The 20,610-nt window shown below is 47.8% G+C and overlaps 1 protein-coding gene across 7 annotated transcripts in view; it reads left to right on the top strand.

Annotated features, from left to right (window-relative positions):
• Window positions 1–246: 246 nt before the first annotated feature.
• The window catches only part of ENPP6 (ectonucleotide pyrophosphatase/phosphodiesterase 6), a 34,034-nt gene continuing 13,670 nt past the window's right edge, over window positions 247–20,610 (top strand). For 4 of the 7 annotated variants that reach the window (XM_056326337.1, XM_056326339.1, XM_056326336.1 and 1 more), the window contains exons 1-3: window positions 250–1,105; window positions 11,735–11,914; window positions 18,106–18,217. In XM_056326337.1, coding sequence (XP_056182312.1) covers window positions 850–1,105; window positions 11,735–11,914; window positions 18,106–18,217 — 548 coding nt within the window. In that variant the 5' untranslated portion in view covers window positions 250–849. Of the gene's footprint in view, window positions 1,106–11,734; window positions 11,915–18,105; window positions 18,218–20,610 lie in introns of all 7 variants that reach the window. The other 3 variants (XM_056326341.1, XM_056326340.1, XM_056326335.1) reach the window with 2 other exon arrangements.

Raw genomic sequence — 20,610 nt, forward strand, 5'->3', positions numbered from 1 at the left:
GAGAAGAACTTGGTGGTGACTCCTCACTAGAATGTGAGCAAGTTTGAGTTGTTCATGTGACATTTGTAATGTGAAATCTGGCACCACCCAGATCTTAGTATCAACAGGCAGAAAATGAAGATGTCGTTGGTGCTGTCTGATGCTGAAGGTTCGATTTTCCTGCCAGCGCACCAGGGGCCGGGTGAGCCCCGCGGCTGCACCGAGCCAGGGGCCGGGCCCCCCGCAGGGTGCGCGGTCCGTGCCGAGCTGAGCTGGCTCAGCCGCTGCGGTGCGCTCGGTGCGGTGCGCTCGGTGCGGTGCACCTCAGCTGGGCCGCCGAATTGCGGGGCATGCACCGGGAGATGCGCTGCCTTCATCCCAGCCCGGGCTTCTGCCAGAAAGACAAGGGGACGGCGCACCTTCGGGCGGTGGGGGTGCGACGCTCCCTGCGAAGGAGCGCGGCCCCGCCGTGGGTCCCGCACCCGGCGGCAGCGGGAGCAGCAGCAGCAGCGGGAGGAGCAGCGGGAGCAGCAGCGGGAGCGCGGGCGGTGCCGCCCCCCGCCCGGCCCGGGGCCGCCAGGCACCGCTCCCCGGGGCGGCTCGGCGCAGCGTCCCGGCGGGCTGCGGAGCTTTTTGCGCCGTCTTTTCCCCAGCGCTGCGAAGCCGCCGTTCTGCAGCCGGGACGCAGCGAGCTCTTCCCCCCGCTAAGCAGTTAATCATCTGCTCGCAATTAACCTGTGACCTCCCCCGCCCGCGGGGCAGCGCTGTCGCTTTAACGCGGGCGGTGGAAGCGGGGGGAGCACAGCCGTGCCAGGGTCGGCCCCGAGGCTGCTGCGGATCCCTGGCTCTGCCCGGCCCCGGCCGCCCGCCATGCGGAGCCGCAGCCTCCCCGCAGCCCTCCTGGCCGCGGCCCTCGCCGCCCTCCTGCCGCCGCCCGCCGCCCCCTCGGCCCACCGCAAGCTCCTGGTGTTCCTGCTCGACGGCTTTCGCGCCGACTACATCGACGACAGCGAGCTGGAGGGTCTGCCGGGCTTTCGGGACATCGTGAACATGGGGGTGAAGGTGGATTACATGACCCCGGACTTCCCCAGCCTCTCCTACCCAAATTACTACACGCTGATGACAGGTGAGTAGGTGCGTTCCTGCGCCGTGATGCTCCCCGGAGCTGCCGGCTTCCCGGTGCAGAAGCGGGGGGGCAGCTCCCCGTGACTTTTTCCTCCAAACCCGACGTAAAAATAACACCAGTTGTGCTTTTAGCAGGGAGCTTAAACGCACTGTGGCGTTACAGCTCAGTATTCCTTGTCTGAAACCTGCTCTGAACTTGGAAACGTTGCTCGAAGCTGATTTTTGAAGTTCCCCTTTGCTTTCCGGAGGTGCTGCCGGGTCCCCCACCTGCCGCCAGCGCGGCTGCCTGGCCGCCCAGGGCTCCCTGCTGCATACAGAACGTGAAAACAAGGGGAAGATTCACGGAAAATAAATAGGGAGCCTACTCACAGCCTTTCCAGTTAATAAAAAGGCATGTAAATGGAGGGTGGTTGACAAGAGAACTTCTTTTCAGTCAGCAGGTCTGTTTTGGCAAGTTCAGCATTAAATTTCTTTTTAAACTTAATAGACTTTCTGCTTTCAACTTACCTTTGCTCTAAGTCCTCCTATCTGTAACCATCTGAAATAGCCAAATAGGAAAACATTAAGGAGTTTTCCTTTTGATCCCCTACAGCTTTTCTGAATGCCCAGGAGAGGCTTTCAGAAAACTGGGAGGATAGTCATGGTTTTCATGATGCTGATTTGCTTTTAATCAAAGTAGGGTGACACATGATGACAGTGACGCTGGGAAGGTGCACAGAGTGCAGCTGGCAGTCAGAGAGAGACACCTTGGAAACAACAAGGAAAAAAAAAACAAACAGAAAAGTTTTTCTGCAGTTTCCGATTGGATTATTCTCTGGAGTTATTTAACAAACAAGAACCTCCACCTAATGGGAAGAAGGAGTGAGAAAAGCTGTCCTCTCCTAAGATATGTGGCATCTTCTGCTGTCCTCAGAACAATACAGTGCCCAGCGGTCCATATACCGCTTGCTGGGGAAGCAAATAGATGCTATTGTAAGACAGAAATCTGACATCAGTTGTGCCCAGCTTGTTTTGAAACCACTTAACCCTTTCCTCCCTCCCTCTCTCTCAAAAGAAATGCCTTTCTCTTGCTTACCTGCTAACAGGAAAGAGTACATCACCACCACAGGATTATTTCATGACTTGATGCAAATGCATGAATGCAGAGCAAATGTCAGGACTGAAAAAGAGAGGTGTTGTTCCACTCCAGCCCGTGTTCTTTAGGTGTATGCAGGCAAACCGGCTGAACACGTGTGCAAAAAGCCTTTGGATGGAGTTGTTGAGAAGAGGGAAAGCAGCTTTTGCTCCTTGCCATACTTAATCATCACTCCTATTAAGCGCATATGCATTGAGTGAAGTCTGTAATCAGCCTTTCGAGGAGTTTTGAAAACATCCTATTTTGTACTCACAAAGGAGTTTTGTTTTAGGTGATGAAACACCGCTACTAGACTTTTCACATTTTTAGGGCACCAGAGGGTACACCCCAGCTCAAAGCTCAAAGCAATGAAACAATCTGTGAGACCAAACTCAACTCTTCCTGGAAGTTCCCTGCTCTTCATGATGAGGATCTCAATGCAAATACAACTTCGATGCAAATAACAATTCACCTTCAGAACACGAGTCGGTCACACCGGTGTTAAATAGGTCAGGAACCAGTCAAGGACCAGGTGTAGGTGATGAAAGTGCCCAAAGGAAGATCCAAGACTGCACTTGAGCCCTCGGGGTGTTAGTGGACCCCATGGCTGTGTCCTGGCATGACAGCAGGGGAAGTCCCATGGCTGCACTGGTCGTACCCCCAGTGCCATGGTGCGGTCTCCACAGAAAGGAGATGGCATGTTTTCAGTGATGGTGCGGTTAGAAGCGTGGTACATGCAGCACCTGTAGCGTTAGCTGTGTTCGGTCTGCGCGCATTTGATGCGCAAAGCTGGGACAGCTTTTGGAAAAAAACGCAGCATGGCAGGGTGACATGAGTATCGTGCCATAGTGTCCTGCTCAGGGACTGGCAAGTTATTGTCTCCCTGTTGCCGCTGTATGGGCACGGAAAAGCTTGCCTTGCGTCTCCCCAGTCATGCATCTCCTCTGTGGGGCCAGGGGGGCACGACTGCAACTGCAACTGGGTTTGCTTCTGTTCGCAACTGGGATGTGTGGGACTTAAATGTCACAGTTTCCCCTGGGAAATCAAGGACTACAAGCACCAGCTATTCTTCATATCTTGTCCTACACTGCTGCTTCGTGAGCTGTTAAGAAACTCGCATTTTAACCTCCAGATTGCCTTATTTTAGCATTTTTGAATGCAATTTCATACTATATTGGCTTTTTTCAGCTAAATCAGCTTAAGAAACTTCTGGCCCTGCCTGCACAGTCCCACCCCTGGCTCGTCCATTATATCCCACCACTTTTTTTTGATAAATACTCCTGTCTCTTCTTTCTCCGTTCGTTCACAATTTCTTGTGGCCCCACATCCATTCAGGAACAAACGAGGCTGCCAGGTCTAGGACAGTGTGCGCATGAAAATGCTGCATCGGGATGGATTTGGCTCTTGCCTCTATCCATTCAGGTGAGCAAGGCCCCTCCTTTTCTGTGTACTGCCCTCTACCCCACATCCACACAACCTTTGTGACGCCAGGGAGGTTTAGTTGTTACAGAGAGAAGTGCTCCTTCATTTTGGTGGCTTTGGAGGAGGACAGTGGGTTCTGCTCCTCAGACACCATCACTGTTGGGACAGGTCCACCCTCTCAAAGGTGAACCCACCTCCTTCTCCTCCTGCCCCAACCTGCAGGCAGAGGTTATGGAAGTCAGAAGCATCTGCCCCACCGTGTCTCAGTGCAGATGCCAAGCTGCACCCGTCAGCCCTGCCAGAACGTATCTTTCCTCTGCACCAGGCAACTAGCAAGCAATAGCATGCAGCGCAGCGGCTCAGTTATCTGCAGGATCTTTCAGTCATTATATTTTACTTCACTGGTGATTTCAAGAGGGCAGCCGAACTGAACTTAATGAGAAATATATCACGAGAAACAGCAAGTTTACTGAGATTTTCAAAGCTATAACCAAGTAGATGCAACCATAACTGATGACCAAGAGCCACGTATCTAAAACCAACTAACTAATGCATGCTAATTTGAAGCACGCCCCATCTTGCTGAGGCTACGTGCTAGGTGAAGCACAGACACGGTGGGAGGAATAGGGCCCAACCTAGGTAAACGAAACGGGTAAACTTTGGAAGGGAAGCGGGGGAGGGAGGTGACTCGCCTGTGGTCACACAGTGCTGCGCAGTGATGGCAGAGCTCTTTGTGGGTCCCCATCCTACTTAAATCTGCTGCTGCGGTTAACCTATGAGAAAATATTTGCCAGAGCTTCCCGGAGTGGCACAGAGAGCCTCAGCCCGAAACCTGGGGCCTGTATAGGGGTCTTTTCCCTTCCTCCACATCTACAGCAATTACGAGAAAGAAAACTAGAGCGTAGAAACAAGATGAATGCTGATGGTTTGGCTTCTTCACGTAAAGTCACCCAGTGATTCAGAGCTGAGGGGGAAGCTCCAGTCTGCCTGCGAGCCAGGGCATGGCATCATGACCGGCTGCTTGAAGAAGCACCGAACAACAGCCAAGTCACTGCTGGAGCAAAGGGATCTCGCTGACATGCAGCCGGAGCGGTTGTTTTGTTACAAAAATCTGGTGGTGTGCAAGGTAGCCCAAGGTTGTATTGTTGTACAAATCTGACCCTTTGAAAAGCAGTCTTCTCTAGCAGCTTCGTTCATGCCGTGTTTCTCCGTTTTGGCTTCCACAGTGCTGTAAAGGCTGGTTCTCGGGTGACTGGGTTGTTTTCTGAGCTGGTAGACCGCATCCCATGTGGTGTCCTAGCTCTCCATGCTCCAGTTGAGATAGTGCTGTTGTTGACCTGAAAGGCATGACACAAAATGCAAGTTAGGTAAAAGGAGCTGTTGTTGCTGACACCGGTGTTTGGGAGGGCTTTGCGGGACTCGACGTGGGCTTGGCAAGGGAGGGAAGAAGGAGTCCAAATACGCATGTCCCAAAAGGCTCGCTTAATTGCACCGTGTGCTGTTTGTTTTACAAAGAAAGGAAATATGACCACAAGCCATCTCAGGTTTTTATCCTGCGGGGATTTTTTAATTTTTCCCTTTCCCTGCCGTGGCCTGGCTCTGCAGAGAGCTCTCAGGCCAAGCTAAATGGAAAGTCTGAGGTCTCCCCCATAATCGCTGCGAGCGTGAGCTATTGCTTCAGAGCTCTCTGTGCCGTACCTCTTGAGAAAAGCTGCACATGCTGAGAGGTTTGGATGTCCCTCGCCTGCCAACCCACGGGCACTGGGGAGCTGCTGGGGGACCCCCTGCACCCCAGTGCCCCTGAAGCCCCCCCACCTCAGCTAAGGGAACACGGGGGCCCCTCATGTTTCCAGCCCCAGCCAGCCTAAACACAGGCAAACCCTATCACATCTGAGCTGGAAACCTGGAGAGGATTTATTTTCTAAGATCTTAACAACAAATGAGGCCTGTTCTGGCAGGTCTTCCGTGAGGACGTGCCAGCTGCCCGGTCAGCTCTGCAGCCCCACGTCCAAGAGCCGTATTTCTCTTGGCCCGCATGGGGCATGGGGGGAGTCCCTGCTCGCGGAGGTGGGTGGTGGGATGCTGCTTGCAGAGGAGCTGGCGAGGGGCCTCCGTGTCCCTCTTTGGGTAGGACCTCATCTTAAATGCTTGGCACAGAGGCTGTGAGGTCCCACCAAGCTCGTGGGGTGGAGAAGGAGGTTGAACAGAGGACGTTTCAGTCTCCTGCACTCAAGATGAGGGCTGTGGTCTTTGCAGGGCTGTCCCACACTTGACGTAAGTTGGTGACGGCACGTTTGGGGCTTCTCTAAAATACAGTGGTGGTGTGTGGTGTTTGCCCAGCCACTGCAGCTCATCCCTGCGTGTGCCGTTGCTTTCTCCTCTGCTCAACAGGGGGGAGAGTGGCAACACGGCAGAGTTCCCACGTATGGGTGATGGTCCAGGGCTGCTCTGCCAGGCTGAAGGTTTCACTCACCTTCCGTGATTTTACCATCCTTCCCCCACTCCTCACTCTCCATGGTGGCATACTTGACTGCTGAGGGTGGATGATGTCGTGGTCTGACATAAATAGTCTGATTCTGTTTTCCCTTGAGCACAGCAAATCTTGACATACACTGTTACCCTGGTTACCCACATTTTCTGGGAGCAAATGTCCTTTGGGGTCCCACCCCTGGAGTCCTCCGGGGTATGGCTGATGTGCACACGTACTAGTCCGTTTATTGCTTGCTGTGAGAGGTCTCCTGGTTTACAGCACAGCATCTCTGCTCTCCGTCCACTCCGTACCCAGAGGAAGCGCTGCCCGCTGGCGGCTGTAGCAGATGCCTCTTTTCTGCTGCCCAGCTAACTCTATCCAGACTCCAGCCTGGTCCAGGAAAGGATGCTAACAATTTTTGTTTAGCAGTTAAGCACGTTTTTAACTACATAAAGAATACCTGCACATTGTCTGTGGTATGAAAAATGGAGAAATAAGAGGACAACAGGGAAATATATTATGGGTATACATGAACTGAAGCTATCTCAACTTCACTGTCCAAGCTGAGAAAAATGCCAGAAGGACACAAAGAGCATGATGAGTGACAAGGTAACAGGATTTTTTCTTTTTGCTCTTCTTTTAACCACCACAGATGCCAGCAGCAGCCAAGATTTAAAAGACTGTTCGTGACATACAGTTTTAAAATTAATAGTCTCTTCTTTTTCTTGGATTCAGTAGCTTTCCATTTCTAAAATTGTGCGTTGGAAAGCAGAAGAGCACAAAGCTGCCAGTGGTAATACTATTAACTGCCAGGGAAGGGGTCCTAGCCTAGCAAGGACAGGCTGGAGAAGAGAGTGGGAACTGGGAGCATTTTTCATTTTTATATTCTTTATCTCACTTTGTTTACTTGCCGCCTGCAGGAAGGCTGCAATGCCAAGTGCCAAGATTTTTCACTTTCACACATACACAAAATGTTGTAAAAATCTGTGTTTGCTTTCTACCAGTTAAAAAAAATGGAAACACTTTCAAAGTGGAGAACAGAAAGTTTTCTCTAACACAAGTTCATATGCTACAAATTGAAGCACGGAGTTTTTTCCTTCTTACTAGCTACAACCTCAGAGCTCACAACTGGTATACCTACTACCAGCTGTTAGCAGCAGTAAGTGGACATTCACGTATCAAGGTATTTTCTTCTCCCAGAGCTGAAGTCACAGTGGATGAACAGAATCCAAGTGGATGCTTTGGAAGCAATGGATGCTTTGGAAGCAATTTTCTTGCACCCCAGCCCTGGCCCCATTATGAAAGCATTGAATTAAGAATTTCACGCTCTTATTAAATGAATCTCTTCAGGGAAAAAAAATAATCATGCTGTGTAGAGCAGAGATTTTTCTGTGCCTTTTGATGTGATCCTTCTTGGATTGCAAAGTCTTGCCAGACGTAGGCGACGGTGTTTCTGCTTTGGATCTGTCTGGTACTAGAGGTCATAAAAAACTGGAAAGACTTTGGCAGCAAGCTCTTCTGGGAGCGTAAGTTGTCCATGCGCGTCTTGCAGGTACTGTTTTTGCTTGGGGCCCTGCAGATGGCAGGGCCACTTTGCTCAGACCCGCGCTCCCCCCTGACTTCTAATGAGCCCTGGTCTTTTCCAGGCCACTTAAGGTTTTGCGCGTGGGTTTTGTTTTTTCCCTGTAGTCTTTCTTTCCGAAGCAGGGCGGATGAGACCCAGCGAGGGAAAGGGCAGAGCAGGGCATGGATCAAAGCAGGCAGAGCTGGGCCCTTGGGGATGCGCTGCTCGCGGCAGGCTGGGCTCAGTCCTTGGGGATGGCAACACCGCAGTATCCGCTCCACAGCGGGATACAGTGCTGGTGACTTTGAAGTCCTGCTCTCTTCCTCCTGATGGCAGGCAGCATGGGCAGAGCATTCCACAGGGCACGTCATCCAGCAGGTCTCCAGGGGGGTTGGAAGTGGGGTGAGGGGCGGATAGATTAGCAGGGCTGGGTCAGCATTTAGGTGGCTCTTCAAGCGAGGGGGTAGCGGAGGAAAAACGTTGTGGGGAGGGAAGGAAGGGGAGAAAGGGAACTAACTGCATGTCTCACTTGGGCTGTTAAAACCTACCTACCTTACGTGTGTGCAGCTGTTTGTGTGGAGGAACCCAGCTCTTCCCCAGCTGGTCTAGTCCCACAGCAGCCTGTGCTTGCGCCTGCCCTCCTGGCCCTTGTCGCTTTCTGGGGAGTGGGGCCATCGTGGTGGGACATGGGAGGAGAAGGCTCACCGTAGCAGCAAGGCCCGCATGTAATATTACATAGGACGGTACATATAGCTAAATGCATGTACTTACGTTCAGCATCAGGTGGATACCGCATGGGTGCAGATTATGGTGCCTTTGCTGCGTTGGCTAATACACACACCGTGGGTTCTCCGATAAGTCTGATTTGCTCAATGCAAAGATGGTTTTACCTCTTTTGTTGCCTGATGCACCAGGTATAGCATGATGTGTCTGCCGCATGCTGCCTCTCTTTTAGAAAAAAGATCAAGTGTCTCAGAAGAGCGTTTTTGCTTGCAGATTTAGGCGCAGGTGGTCCCTGTATGATCTGTCGTGCCTACTGGTGATCCTGCGCACTGTCCCTGCAGCCACCAAAGAAAGAAGAGGTCATTCCTGTAGCAAATGCTCTGCTTTCCATATCTCACGTACGGTCAGTGTAGGGTGCACAGCACTCAGTGTTACCATGCTGTTGCTGTGGGTGGCCAAATGGCTGTATGTTTTGTTGGTTGTGTGGTTTTTTGTTTTTTGTTTTTTTTTAATTTCATCTTTGTTTTGCATAGATTCATTTGAATGCTGACAAAAGTGCCTGGAGACATGGGAATGTGCTTTAGACAAAGCCAATGCTGTAAGAAATGTAGTGTCCAAGTAAGCTGTAGCATGCAGACTTGCAAATGCTTCTGCTGGCTCTCTTCCAGAAGGATACAGCAGTTATCATATTCCGGGGAACTATACCCTCTTTGTTTTCCGCTGTTGCTTGAGGAAAGAGGTGCTTTTTACTACGATTGCAGTGAGCTTAAACAATGATATCTGTATGCTGAAATTGCTTTTTGCCCTGTTTCTACTTTCGAAACTCTTGAGATAACATTTGATTATGGAGCAAAGCTGCAGTAATGGAAGCAGTAATAAATTCAGTGTGTTATGGTGACTGTCTAACGCCATATTGTGATTTTGATAATCATTAAAAATGAGATCACCAAAGGTCATTTTCTCAGGCTGGAGAAAATAAGTTACAAGAGGGGATGTAAAGAACTGGGATTCTTCAGATGACCCACAGGATATTTGAGAAGCAACCTTAATTCTGTGTGCAAGTGTTTGGGGAGGGGGCAGAAGTGCCGGCTACCGCAGGGCTTTTAAATCTAGTGAGCAAGGCACACAGTAGCCACAGCTGCAGATTAACAAAGGTGAAAAATAAAATTGGAGGCCAGGCATGCCGATTGAACAGTGTTTACTGATGATAAATATTGGGATGAGCAACCCAAGGAAGAGATTGATTAGTTGGTTATTGAAGTCTTCCAAGAAAGTCTAGGGTCTTTCTGGGACACAGGCTTCAGGCAAGCAGGCGTGATGGCTCCAGGCAGCATCAAATGGTCATGTCTTTTGGTCTGCCTGCTCATCTGATCTTCCCTTCTGGCCCTGTGAAGCAGGGATGTCTGCAGTGAAAACTGATGCCTTACAGTCTTCTAGGCCTCTTTTTCAATATAAAAAAAAAAAGAGAGTTGGAGTCCATAGAAGGATGAACTTGTCTGATTTGGAGATCAGAAGAATACAGTCCTCCATATGAATGCACACAGTTAATTAAACTTCCCAACAACAGCAGAAAGAACAATCTGCATTCTGTTCCTTAAAGAGTTGGGCAAACCGACAGCAGACCCTAAATCCTAGAGGGAGCTCACATCAGTAGCAGCTAGAGCTTATTGTTTTTTATATAAAGACTACTATACATCATACACATGCATGACCTAAGAGCTTCAGCACCAGCCTGCAGGTTTCTCAGGACGGCACCAGTTGCCTGCCTGCAGTTTAGCAGGTTGATAGGTACCTAGAAGTACGTGGACTTCAAGAAGCTGAAGAAGTGGGATTGTCCTCTTAAGTAGGAAGATTGTGCTTTTGATACGCTATAGAGGCTTCCTTCGGGATCTTTTGAGACTTAAAGGAAGCACTTGGCAGCCTAAAGAGGATGGATTACTGCCCATCCAGTCCACCAGTTCTCCTGTATTAAACATGTTTGGTTTAATATGGTAAACAGTGACTGCCACAAATTGGGACTGCTTTTCTGTACTGGGGAGGGAGGAAATGTTTTGCATAACTGAAATAGTTTGTATTAGGGAAGGAGAGTTCAAAATCCATTTCAAGGTCACATGTACCCAAAGTGTACAAAGTCTTCTGCTCAAAATGACGCCTTTTCAAAACAAGCGTACCAAAGTTGTTTCAGTTCTGATCACCATGCTCAGTCTCACAATAATCAAAGCCTGTTATCTGGATCCGTGCAGTATCGTGACTCATCAGCTGATGATGACAGTGTCTCACCCATGCATCCGTTGTTGCTTTTTAAGATATGGAAATCGTGAACTCCCAGTACAACTTACTCTTCAACGTTTCTTTTCCCATTTTTCGTTAATTTGCCTGCAGAGTAACTCCTAAAATACGTCTTCTCTTCTGACAGTGACAAGAAGCAGAAGACATCTCTTGGCTATTATATGCTAGTGTGTTGTAAGGGCCTCCAAGATGCAGTAAGAGGGCTGAAAGTGTCTGATGAAATGATTGCTGTCCCTACAACCTAGAACAAAGCATCTTCATTTAAGAAAAAAACCCCAACCTAACTGTAACATAAAATAAAAGTGTTTAGCCTGGTTTTTGCTTGTTTCTGGAAAAACAACATGACGGGAAATGCGAGTTTCCCCAACTTTATGTTTCCTGGTCGTGCTCTTACCCCTTCCTGTTTGCAGACTGCTTCCTGCAGCCCGCTGGGTCTGTGTGCTGGCAGGTACCTTGGACTCAGACTTGGCAGATGTTGTGTGTGTAGAAGGAACCAGGTGTCAGCCAAACGTGTGGCACCCGCGTGGGCTGCCACTGCCGTGGTTTGTGCGCGTGGACTGTGTGTGGCATGTTGAGCAGGCCACGGGGCGCGGGATTTGTTTCTTCTGGCCTCAGCGAAAAGTTGGCTGCCGGAAGCTAAGCAAATGCTGTGATCCTTCTCCACAATTCACAGAGAGCAATGTGCACCTGCAGAGGATGACTCCTCCCAGATACCTTAATGCCATCCTAAGATAGGCATCTAATTGCTTTCTAGAAGTGCCTTTTCTCCGTTGACTGTGACAGGAACACAGGTGGCTCACAAACTCCAGCAGCTAACTTTTAGGTGACTGAACTGGAGGACACAGAGACCTACCTAGAGGACCCCAATAAAAGGTAACAGAGTCAAGAAGATCATATGAACAGTTGAAAGGTAAGAGGTCCCTGAGTTTAAATCAGGGCTTTTCATACCAGTGGATGGTCCAGTGGTAGCAGTGGTGGTGCTGGTGGCATCCTTCTGCTGAAGAACACCAATCTGATTGTGCTGGTTTTTTTTTCTCCACCCCCGAAGGTCGCCACTGTGAGGTCCATCAGATGATTGGAAACTACATGTGGGACCAAAAGACAAATGTATCTTTCGATATCGGTGTGAATAAAGAAAGCCTGCTGCCTCTCTGGTGGAATGGATCGGAGCCTTTGTGGGTCACAATGATGAAAGAAAAAAAGAACGTTTCCATGTACTACTGGCCAGGTTAGTATGTCAAAAATTGCTATTATCTTAACAGTGCATCCTTACATCTAAACACTCCATATGCTCTAGGATGGCTCTTTAATACAGACAAGAATTATGAATACATACAAGAATACAGAGGAGCTGTAGTCTGACATACAGACAAGAATTATGAGTGCTTTACTAACCACTCATAGACATTTATGATCTTTACTTAGGCCATGACAGTTTGCCTATGCTTAGGAAGGAAAAGACTGAAGTGTCATTGGGGGTAGATTTCCACCAAATATTACCTTCGGGGGGCACTGGCTTGTAGGGCATCCCCTCCTCCACCAGCTGCTCATTCATTCCTCTCACCCACCTGTAGCTTCTGCTGTGCTGAATGGCTGCTCCGTGAAGTTCATGGAGCAAAACTCTGTCAGTGACTGAAGTTTCAAACAGCAGCCATCCTGCCCCAGTGCTTGTTTGGTTTTAACCTGGAAATTGGTAGGTGAGAGCTGAAGATGATCTCCTCTGTGGGGACAGCAAAATCCAGCTGAAAAGGAAGTATCCTTTGGTGAGCTGGAGTGAGCACTCTTGTCTGTCTTCATCACTAACTCAGCTGAGGTCCCCGTTGCTCTGAGACCAAGCCATTCATTTGGAGGGACTTGGACCATCTGTTCCTCATTCACTGGATACTGGACCACTGAAATCCCTAGGGATCTATAATAATGAGTGTTTTTTAACAAATAGGAGTATGCCCTTAGGCTGTCCGTTTAGGGACCCACATAGAAATAGATGTTCCAGACCAAATCCTTTGCAAGGTTCTCAACTCTTTGACCTTTCAACTCTGCGCTCCCTGAGCAGTGTGCCGATATCCTCGTACGTGTAACTGCAGGCTTGAGGACCACAGGCTGGAGGAGCTGTACTGAATACAGCCAGTGATGGTGGGGCGGCAGCAGCAGCTGACTCATGCCACGGGCTCCTGGCCAGCTTGTCTCTGCATTCCAATGCACGTGTGCCTGGTCACGGTCTTTCCATGCAGTGTGGCTAATGGCATCCCAGAAAAAAGGCCTCAGTTCTCAGGAAAGGGAAGAAAGAGCAGACCGAGATGAAAAACATTGAAAAGCCATCCAGCATATTTCCACAGTACTGAAGAGTGAAAAGATCTGAGGGGGACAATATTGCCAAAGGCAGTCCAAGGGACTGGAGTTACAGACTAGATATAATGGTTTGGATAAGACCGCAAAAAAAAGCTGCTTCTCACTGGAGATCACCCAAGTGGCTGCAATGCAAAAAGCAGGATATAGACATTATACAAGAATATAGAAATTCTTCTAAATATTTGCAAAAAGACCTATTTCTATAGACCAATCATTTTTAGCTACTAATGTAACTGCACTGAACAGGTATAATTATATACTGAATAGATGTAACAGTCAACAGAAAGCTACTGAAATCCAAAAGAACAGTATCACTTCCCATTAAATGCTTTTGGACTTTACCTAGCTCCTTCGTGTTGTCCTCTGAGCGGTGTCTCCCAGGGAGAAGACACATGAGATGTATATATATATATGTACTCCTATATACATATGTATACCCTTCACACTTACCGGTGTATTTCCAGTGGAAAATTGCAGGGAACAATAGAGCCTCCTTCTTCCCAGTGCTTACGCTGCCAGGTGGATGCATTGACTCTCTAATGACACAGGGGCAATTTTTTGCCAGCTCTGGTATTTTAGCTGTGGACTGTGACATGTACATCTGCCTGTCATTAATTATTTATCTGTGACAGGTGACCTTTGGCAAAGCAATCAGTGCCTCAGTTCAGCAGATGCTTCAGCACGTGCTTATTTTAAGGGTGTTCATGGTCTCAAAGGACGTACTGGCCACACAGGGTCAGGCACAGGGCATGAAGCGGGGTGAAACATAGAACTGTTGAGCTAAAACACAGGGCAGTTGGGTAGCCGTAGGACTCCAGGTGTAACTGGAGTAAACAGAAGTCACCCCAAATGCAATAATGTTTGTTACATTTTCCCTATATTATTTTTTGAACCGTTTTCTAGTTCCATAGTAAGGGCGTGGTCCTTTCTAAAAATTCTAGAGCTGTTATTTCAAAGCTTTAATTCTTAACAAGGCATTTGACTGGGGAGCGATGCCAAACAAAACGAAAGAAAGTAATAAGGGTTTAATAACCACGGTGGGTAGAGGTCCCACAGACATTTGCACCGCATATGATCTGCTATTCGTCATTAACTTCCCAGCCTGAGAATATACTGCTGCTCGGTAATGAATCCTGCAAATCTGATAAAGATCTGAACAGGAAACATTTGGGAAACTCTTAATAGGAACAGCAATGTACAGCCACTTTGTTCTGGAAGATGCTGTTTTCTTTCTAGCCAGCGGTGAAGGCAAACGAGAGCCATCAAATGTAGCAGGAATGTGCTGTGAACGCCAGCAAGCTGATTCCCAGGGTCAACTTGCACCACTGCCATTCCCTCCTCCGAGCCAGTTCCAAGCCTTGCAAAGTCTGAACTCACAATCTGCCACTTCGTATTCTTCCCTCTGTTCCTCTCTCATGCGTAGTCAGTGCTCAAAGGAAGAAAATCCAGACCACAGCAAACAGGGACCCAGAGCAGGAGGGCTGTGGGACGTGAGCATCCATCAGTCCCAGCTTTATCTGTGAGCCCAACTTAGACGCAGCAAAGACAACTCATGGGCAGAGTTCATCTGGGTTCTCTTGCCTCTAGAGGCAGAAGAACCAAAATGCCACCATGCCAGGGGTCCCAACCACCGCTTCTGCTAAAATAGAAGCACTTGGCTTGTAGGGACATTCTTCTTCTTTCTTCACGGTATTCATTAGGCAGTTTCTGCTCTTGAAGGCGTTCCTGGGGAAAAAGTCATGTATCCTCTGACTGATTGCTAAGTAAAACACAACAGCTAATGCCGTACGTGGGGTGAAATAAACGCGTGGCCTCACGCCCAGGTTGCCTGTCCGAAGCTCTGCTGCTCCAGCGGGTGGAGAAGCCCCAGAGGAAGATGAGTGCATCCCGGTGGTACCACCAACATCAAAGCTTGCTGGTGCTCCTCACGCTCCGCCTGGTGGGCGATGTCACCCCAGACCCTCAGACTCCTCCATGTTCTGGCTGCGGCAGCTGAAATACAATGACATCTTTTCTAAACACTGAAATGAGAGAAAAGGGGGAAAAAAAGATGCTTAAACACAACTTTTTGCCATTTAAAGACAACATTTACCAGACCGTGGAGCTAGTCTAGACAGTTTTCAAAACCTTCTGTTATGACAAAGTGTCCGACTGTGAAATCAATGTTTAGAAATGTAACTAAAGCTGGCAGAGGTTCTGGTCTCCGTGTCAGATAGATAAAGAGGAGCCTATATATAACTGTGAAAGATGTCCTTGTCCCTGCTCCAGTAGTTCAGGTTTTTAAGTAAAGGTTTAGCGTCATACAGAACTCTGCAGAAAGGTATCCAACATCACGTGTTAGTAAATACAGCTCATCTATTTGTAGTTTAACCAAGAAAAACCTAACATTCTCTTTGGCTCCAAATCTTTTCAAATTTCCTGTCCTGTAATATTTAACTGAGAAAATTTACCATCCTGACCTCTACCAAAATTAAATTTAAATATTAAAGGGTCTTCATGGCCAGTATTATGGAATTGCAATAAGCCTTAACATCAAAAATTCGATTTTAAGGCCAGTTCATCACAGGGGCTAAAAAAAAAAAAAAGGAAGAAAAAGGAAACTCTTAGTATCTAAGCAGCCTGAATTTTCAGGGTCACTGCCAATGGACTGCACACATGAAGACCAATGTATTTAGTGGCCAAAATGATTTCTGATTGCTGCTGTCTCTGTAGTCTTTTATGTCATGCTCATCACTTGACAATCTAGCAATAGCGAAGATACTCAGCAACTAAAAGATCCCAGATCCCCAAGAACTTAATGCTTCCAGTTAAAATGATCTCGTGAGTAACTCTGAGGAACGTTACCTGGGAAAATTATAATTTGATGTCAGTATCTGAAGAGGAAAAAAGAGGCAAAGTGATCATATTCATCATTGGCTATGAGCAGTCACCCACCTAAACTAAAATACTAGGCATTTCCAACACATTTCCAAATGTGTCCTTAACTTCTTACCTGGCTTTGGAGCCAATCTTTTCCCAGACTCAAGTGTCAGAGGAGAAATTGGTTCTGAAGTTTCAGTTCAGTCCTGAAATACTAGTAAAGCCCACGGAGGACCGTTGCGTCGCCTCTAGCATCCCAGGTAGCGGAAAGCCCACGTTTTGCTGCTGGTAGCACCCTGGGTATCATGCAAAAAAAAGGCTGAAGCTGCATGTCCTCAGGGCAGGGGGCAGGAGCTCCTGCGTCCTGGGGATGGCTTCAGGTCATGCACGGAATAGGGGGTTTGATGATTTGGTTAGGCAGTGGCTGGGACCTGTCTCTGTTGCGCAACATAATTTCTCCAAGGGGCCGTGTAGAGATGTATAGAAGTTTTACTGTGGGACAGTATGGAGAGTCAGTTCTTGTGAAGATAAACACTGAAGTACCTCCGCGCAGAAAGGGGAGGTAAGTTTGGGGCAACAGGGGAAAAGTGGGCACCATCACACACTCCCACAATTTTTGTAAAACCAAATATTGGATAGAGGTTCAAAACGATGTAAATGTTTTGGGTTTTTTTACAGAAAAGTAAAAGAGGTGACTAAATTTTCTGTTTATTATTGCAAATAATCAATTCCTACAAACGATTAATCATAATAGATGAGGTCCCCTTGAAACACACACACCATGTGGAGACCTGCGAGCCGCTACCGTGGACGACTGGGTGAAGAGACTGAGTCTGTCATCTGTGCTAGGGCTCTTTTTTGGGAAGGGTAACCTCCTTCTGACTTAGCTGGCTTTCTGCAAATCAGTGAAGATTTTTAAAGATTTCCTAAGCTCAAATACCGAACGTTTTCCTAACCTTTCCTGGTATTCCTGAGAAGTCACAATCAGAAGTCTCTTAGCCAGCTTAGCCCGCAGGCGGTGTGCCTTTCCCTGCATCCCCATGCTGCACCTCAGCGATGCGAGTTCCTGCGGGCTGAGATTCAAGACACTGACAAATTCTCCTCATGCAGCCTCCCAGTAAGCAAACCACTGTAAAGCATCTCTGAAAGCAGCTCCGCTTGCTCTAGTGCCCTCTCTGTACTTACAATTCCTGTGCAACCTTCTTCCCCCCCCCAAGTAATGAGTAGACTTAAAGCCGTCCTTAATGCCTGTTCCTTTCACCCCAAAGGAGGAGCGAAGGGACACAAATCCAGGTAGATCCAGGCTGTGGCTTGGGGCTGCCTTTTTGACCTGACTGTGTTGCTGTGTGCAGAGACCATTTTGCAAAATAGCATTTATTTTTTATTTTTATTTTTTGCTTTCCTTTGTGCCCCAGGACTATACCAGAAAATGCCTAACGGCGATAGGAGGACTCTGGGGCTATCGAGAGATAATTTGCATGGATCCAGTGTTTCTGAAAGCACACTTCTTTTAAATATTTATGTTATTCAGCAGCATAGTAACCAGAGAGCAAAAGGGCAAAAAAAAAATCTCACAAAAACATGTTTTTGTGTGTTCAGGGCCATGTTCTCCTGTAGGATTTGTTGCCATAAATTTCTGGGCCACAAAACAGACTGTATTTTGCAAGGAAGGCTGCAAGTTACCAGACACTTAATTGGTTTATACTGTTTTAATAAGACCTCCTGGGAAACAGATTTAATAGCGGAGTGCCAGTATCACATAATAAAACACAGTTTATAGAGGATATTACACCATAAGATACAGTGTGTCTGACTGGAAAGTATATGCTGAACTTTCAGGAAACGCTATCTAAATCTATTATGCTGGAAGCCTGGAAATGAGGCTATGTGGCCGCAGTAGTTAAAATGAAAACGAGCTAGCGATTTAGGTGGAAACCATCTGCCACGAGGGAATCAAGTTTTATTGTGGGAAGGTCACACAGAGACCTTCCCTTTAGAGGGAGAAATAAAAGCATCCAATGTACGGTTTGCTACAAGCACTCGTCAAACCAACCTCTCCCCCCTTTTCCCTTCCCAACCGCAAGGTTTCCTGCAGGGAAGGTGTAAGGTAAGCAACGCCACAGGGAATTTACACACCTGAACTTGGCTCCCATGGTGTGGGCTCTGTGATCAGGGTGAAACGGCCAAGCTCACCGCATTTTTCGCTCGTAGGTTGCGAGGTGGAAATCCTCGGTGTCAGACCAAGTTACTGCCGCGAGTACTTCAGCGTCCCGACAGACAGGAACTTCGCAGATGCCATCAGTGATGCTCTCGAGTCGTTGCGGTAGGTCACTGGGCTTCTGCACTGTGGGGCTTCCCCCACACTGGAGCACGAGTATTTGTGTTTACTACCAACCTTGCTCGAGGGAAGGTTTTCAGGATCGGCTCCCAGGCAGGAGGATGGGGACCAAGACTACCTGTCATAGGAATGTCACCATAACAGAAATATTCCCTTTTCATTAAGATGGGAGGGAAAGATGTGCTCCTTTTTTCATGAGTAGGCTACAACAGGGAGGAGAGACATCCTGACTTCCTATTTTTAATTTGCTGTTTCAAACAGCTGTAAGTCCCTGAGTATCTGTTCATTGACATGCAAGAGCAGGCTTCATAATGCTTGGATTTAGAGAGAACTCCTGGAAATTCGGAAATTCTGAAATTCAGCTCCCCTCACTTGTTTATGAGAACAATGTTTTGGCTCCTCCTGCATTTTAGAACACGTCAGGCACAGTGATTTTGGAGCAGGCATTCATTTTGTGCAAATATGAGAACAGAATAGAATAGAATAGTTCAGCTGGAAAGAACCCAAAATGATCAGCTAGCCCACCTGGTGGGAATGATGGGAATCTCTCTCTCAAACACCTCCTAGGAAAAATATGCTTTTTTTATATGCTCCACACACAGCTTTCAAGTTCCACCATCGCTTATCCAAACATTAACAAGGGACAACTCCACACAGGTTGTAAAATCAGAGAAGATTGCACTGCCACTTGCCTTACCTCGGCTGTAACTAAGCTTCCTCTTTTAAAACCTTGTTGGTTCCATAATTTATCCAATCCTAGGATATACTTCTACTTTACTACTTGTGAACTGCCATAGTGATTGGAATCTGAAAAGTTTTGTGTTCAGATGCTGAGTGTTGATTGTTCTTGAAATAAAGGGTCCAAAATGATGAGAGTGCTGCTGGAGGTGTTGCTCCCTGCTGCACACTGGGTCCTGCTGCACAGATGCTCACGAATCACAGCGCTGTTTACAGCGTGGGGCTTAGAAAGAAGCTGTCTCAGAACATGTGAGACATTGGATCCTGAAATGATTTAGCTTAGATTTTAAGAAAGTTATCTGCGTGTGACATGAGGAGGTCGTATGTGCCGTAGGAGGCTTTCTGGAGCCTCTGCAACACGTTTAATTCAGTGAATAACAAAGGGAATGGAAAACTGAATACAGGCACCAGCTCTGACTTCAGGTGGAAATCCATAATTACCGTTGAAAGATTTTTGGTGAGGTGTCAGCTGGGAATGGATTAAGATATGCTTGAAGCTGCCTGCCTGGTTTCTATGAAGCAAGCGCGTAAGGCTGCTCAGGACGATTTGCAGCTTTGTCATTGTGAACATGATTAAAAGCGAGGCAAAACGGTGAAAAGCTCCAGCTCTTCAAGCTGCTCTTTTGGGTAGCTGGAACCCATTGAAAACGTTTCAACAGCTACTTCGTCCCGAGTCACAAGGTTGCTGGCTGCTGCCTTTGGTGGAAAAGAAGAAGAAGGGCAGGAACACACCAGTGTTGGTGGTGCAGCTCGCAAATCGGCAAAAGCTGGTGATTTCAGCAAAAGAGCAAATCCCTGCCACTGTGATGTCTGCCATAAACATCAACAACAGCCTGCTGAAGAGCCCAGATCCTACAGATGGTCCTGGAGCTGTGGGAGGTCCACTCTCTGGTGCCTGTTTACACACCATTCCTCTCAAATTTCTGCCTGGGTTTCTTTTCTTAAACTAAGCGCCCTGTCTGCAGCAAGGCAGGAAAGAGGAAAAAAAGAATAATTCTCGATAAAATTAATCATCAACGGTGGCTGTAAATATTGCAGGGACTTACAATAAGAGTAAGTAGTACACAGACTTACAATAAGAGAGGAGGGTAGGGAATGAACAGATGAAAAATCAGGTAGGTTTTCCTTATCCTTTCTGTCATTCATCCTCTTTGTTTAGTCCTTTAAAATTTGGCAAACAATTTTCAGGGCTGCTGGGCCAGCCTGTAAGAAGTAAAGCCTCTGAACCGCCTTGGTTGCGGGCGTATTTAGTTAGCAGGAGTTAGCATCTCTGGGTAGAAGAGTCTTGACTGGTGTTTTATTGTCGACTACATCATTTGCAAGGGTTTCTGACTCTGGAAGCTGTTCAAAGGCTGGCAGATCCAGTGTGTTTCCTTTCCACACCCCAGCTAATTGAAAAAGCCCATTAGGCCGAGGGTGGCACTATGTGTGGGAAAACAGCCCGTGGCAGGGGCAGCCCGTCGCCTGGAGCGATGCCTTGCTTCGTCACCCTAATGGCAGGTAGTTAATGAACTGCACTTCTGCTCCCACCGCCGGCAAACCTTACAGGGACCTCAGGGCAGAGGGAGGAAGACCTTTATTGTGGCATGGTGGCCTAGGGGTTAATTGAGTTTGGGCATGGGATCATCCTGACCCATCTT

This window comes from Falco biarmicus, chromosome 1 (genome assembly GCF_023638135.1).
Source record: "Falco biarmicus isolate bFalBia1 chromosome 1, bFalBia1.pri, whole genome shotgun sequence".
In the NCBI taxonomy this organism is placed as follows: Eukaryota; Metazoa; Chordata; class Aves; order Falconiformes; family Falconidae; genus Falco; species Falco biarmicus.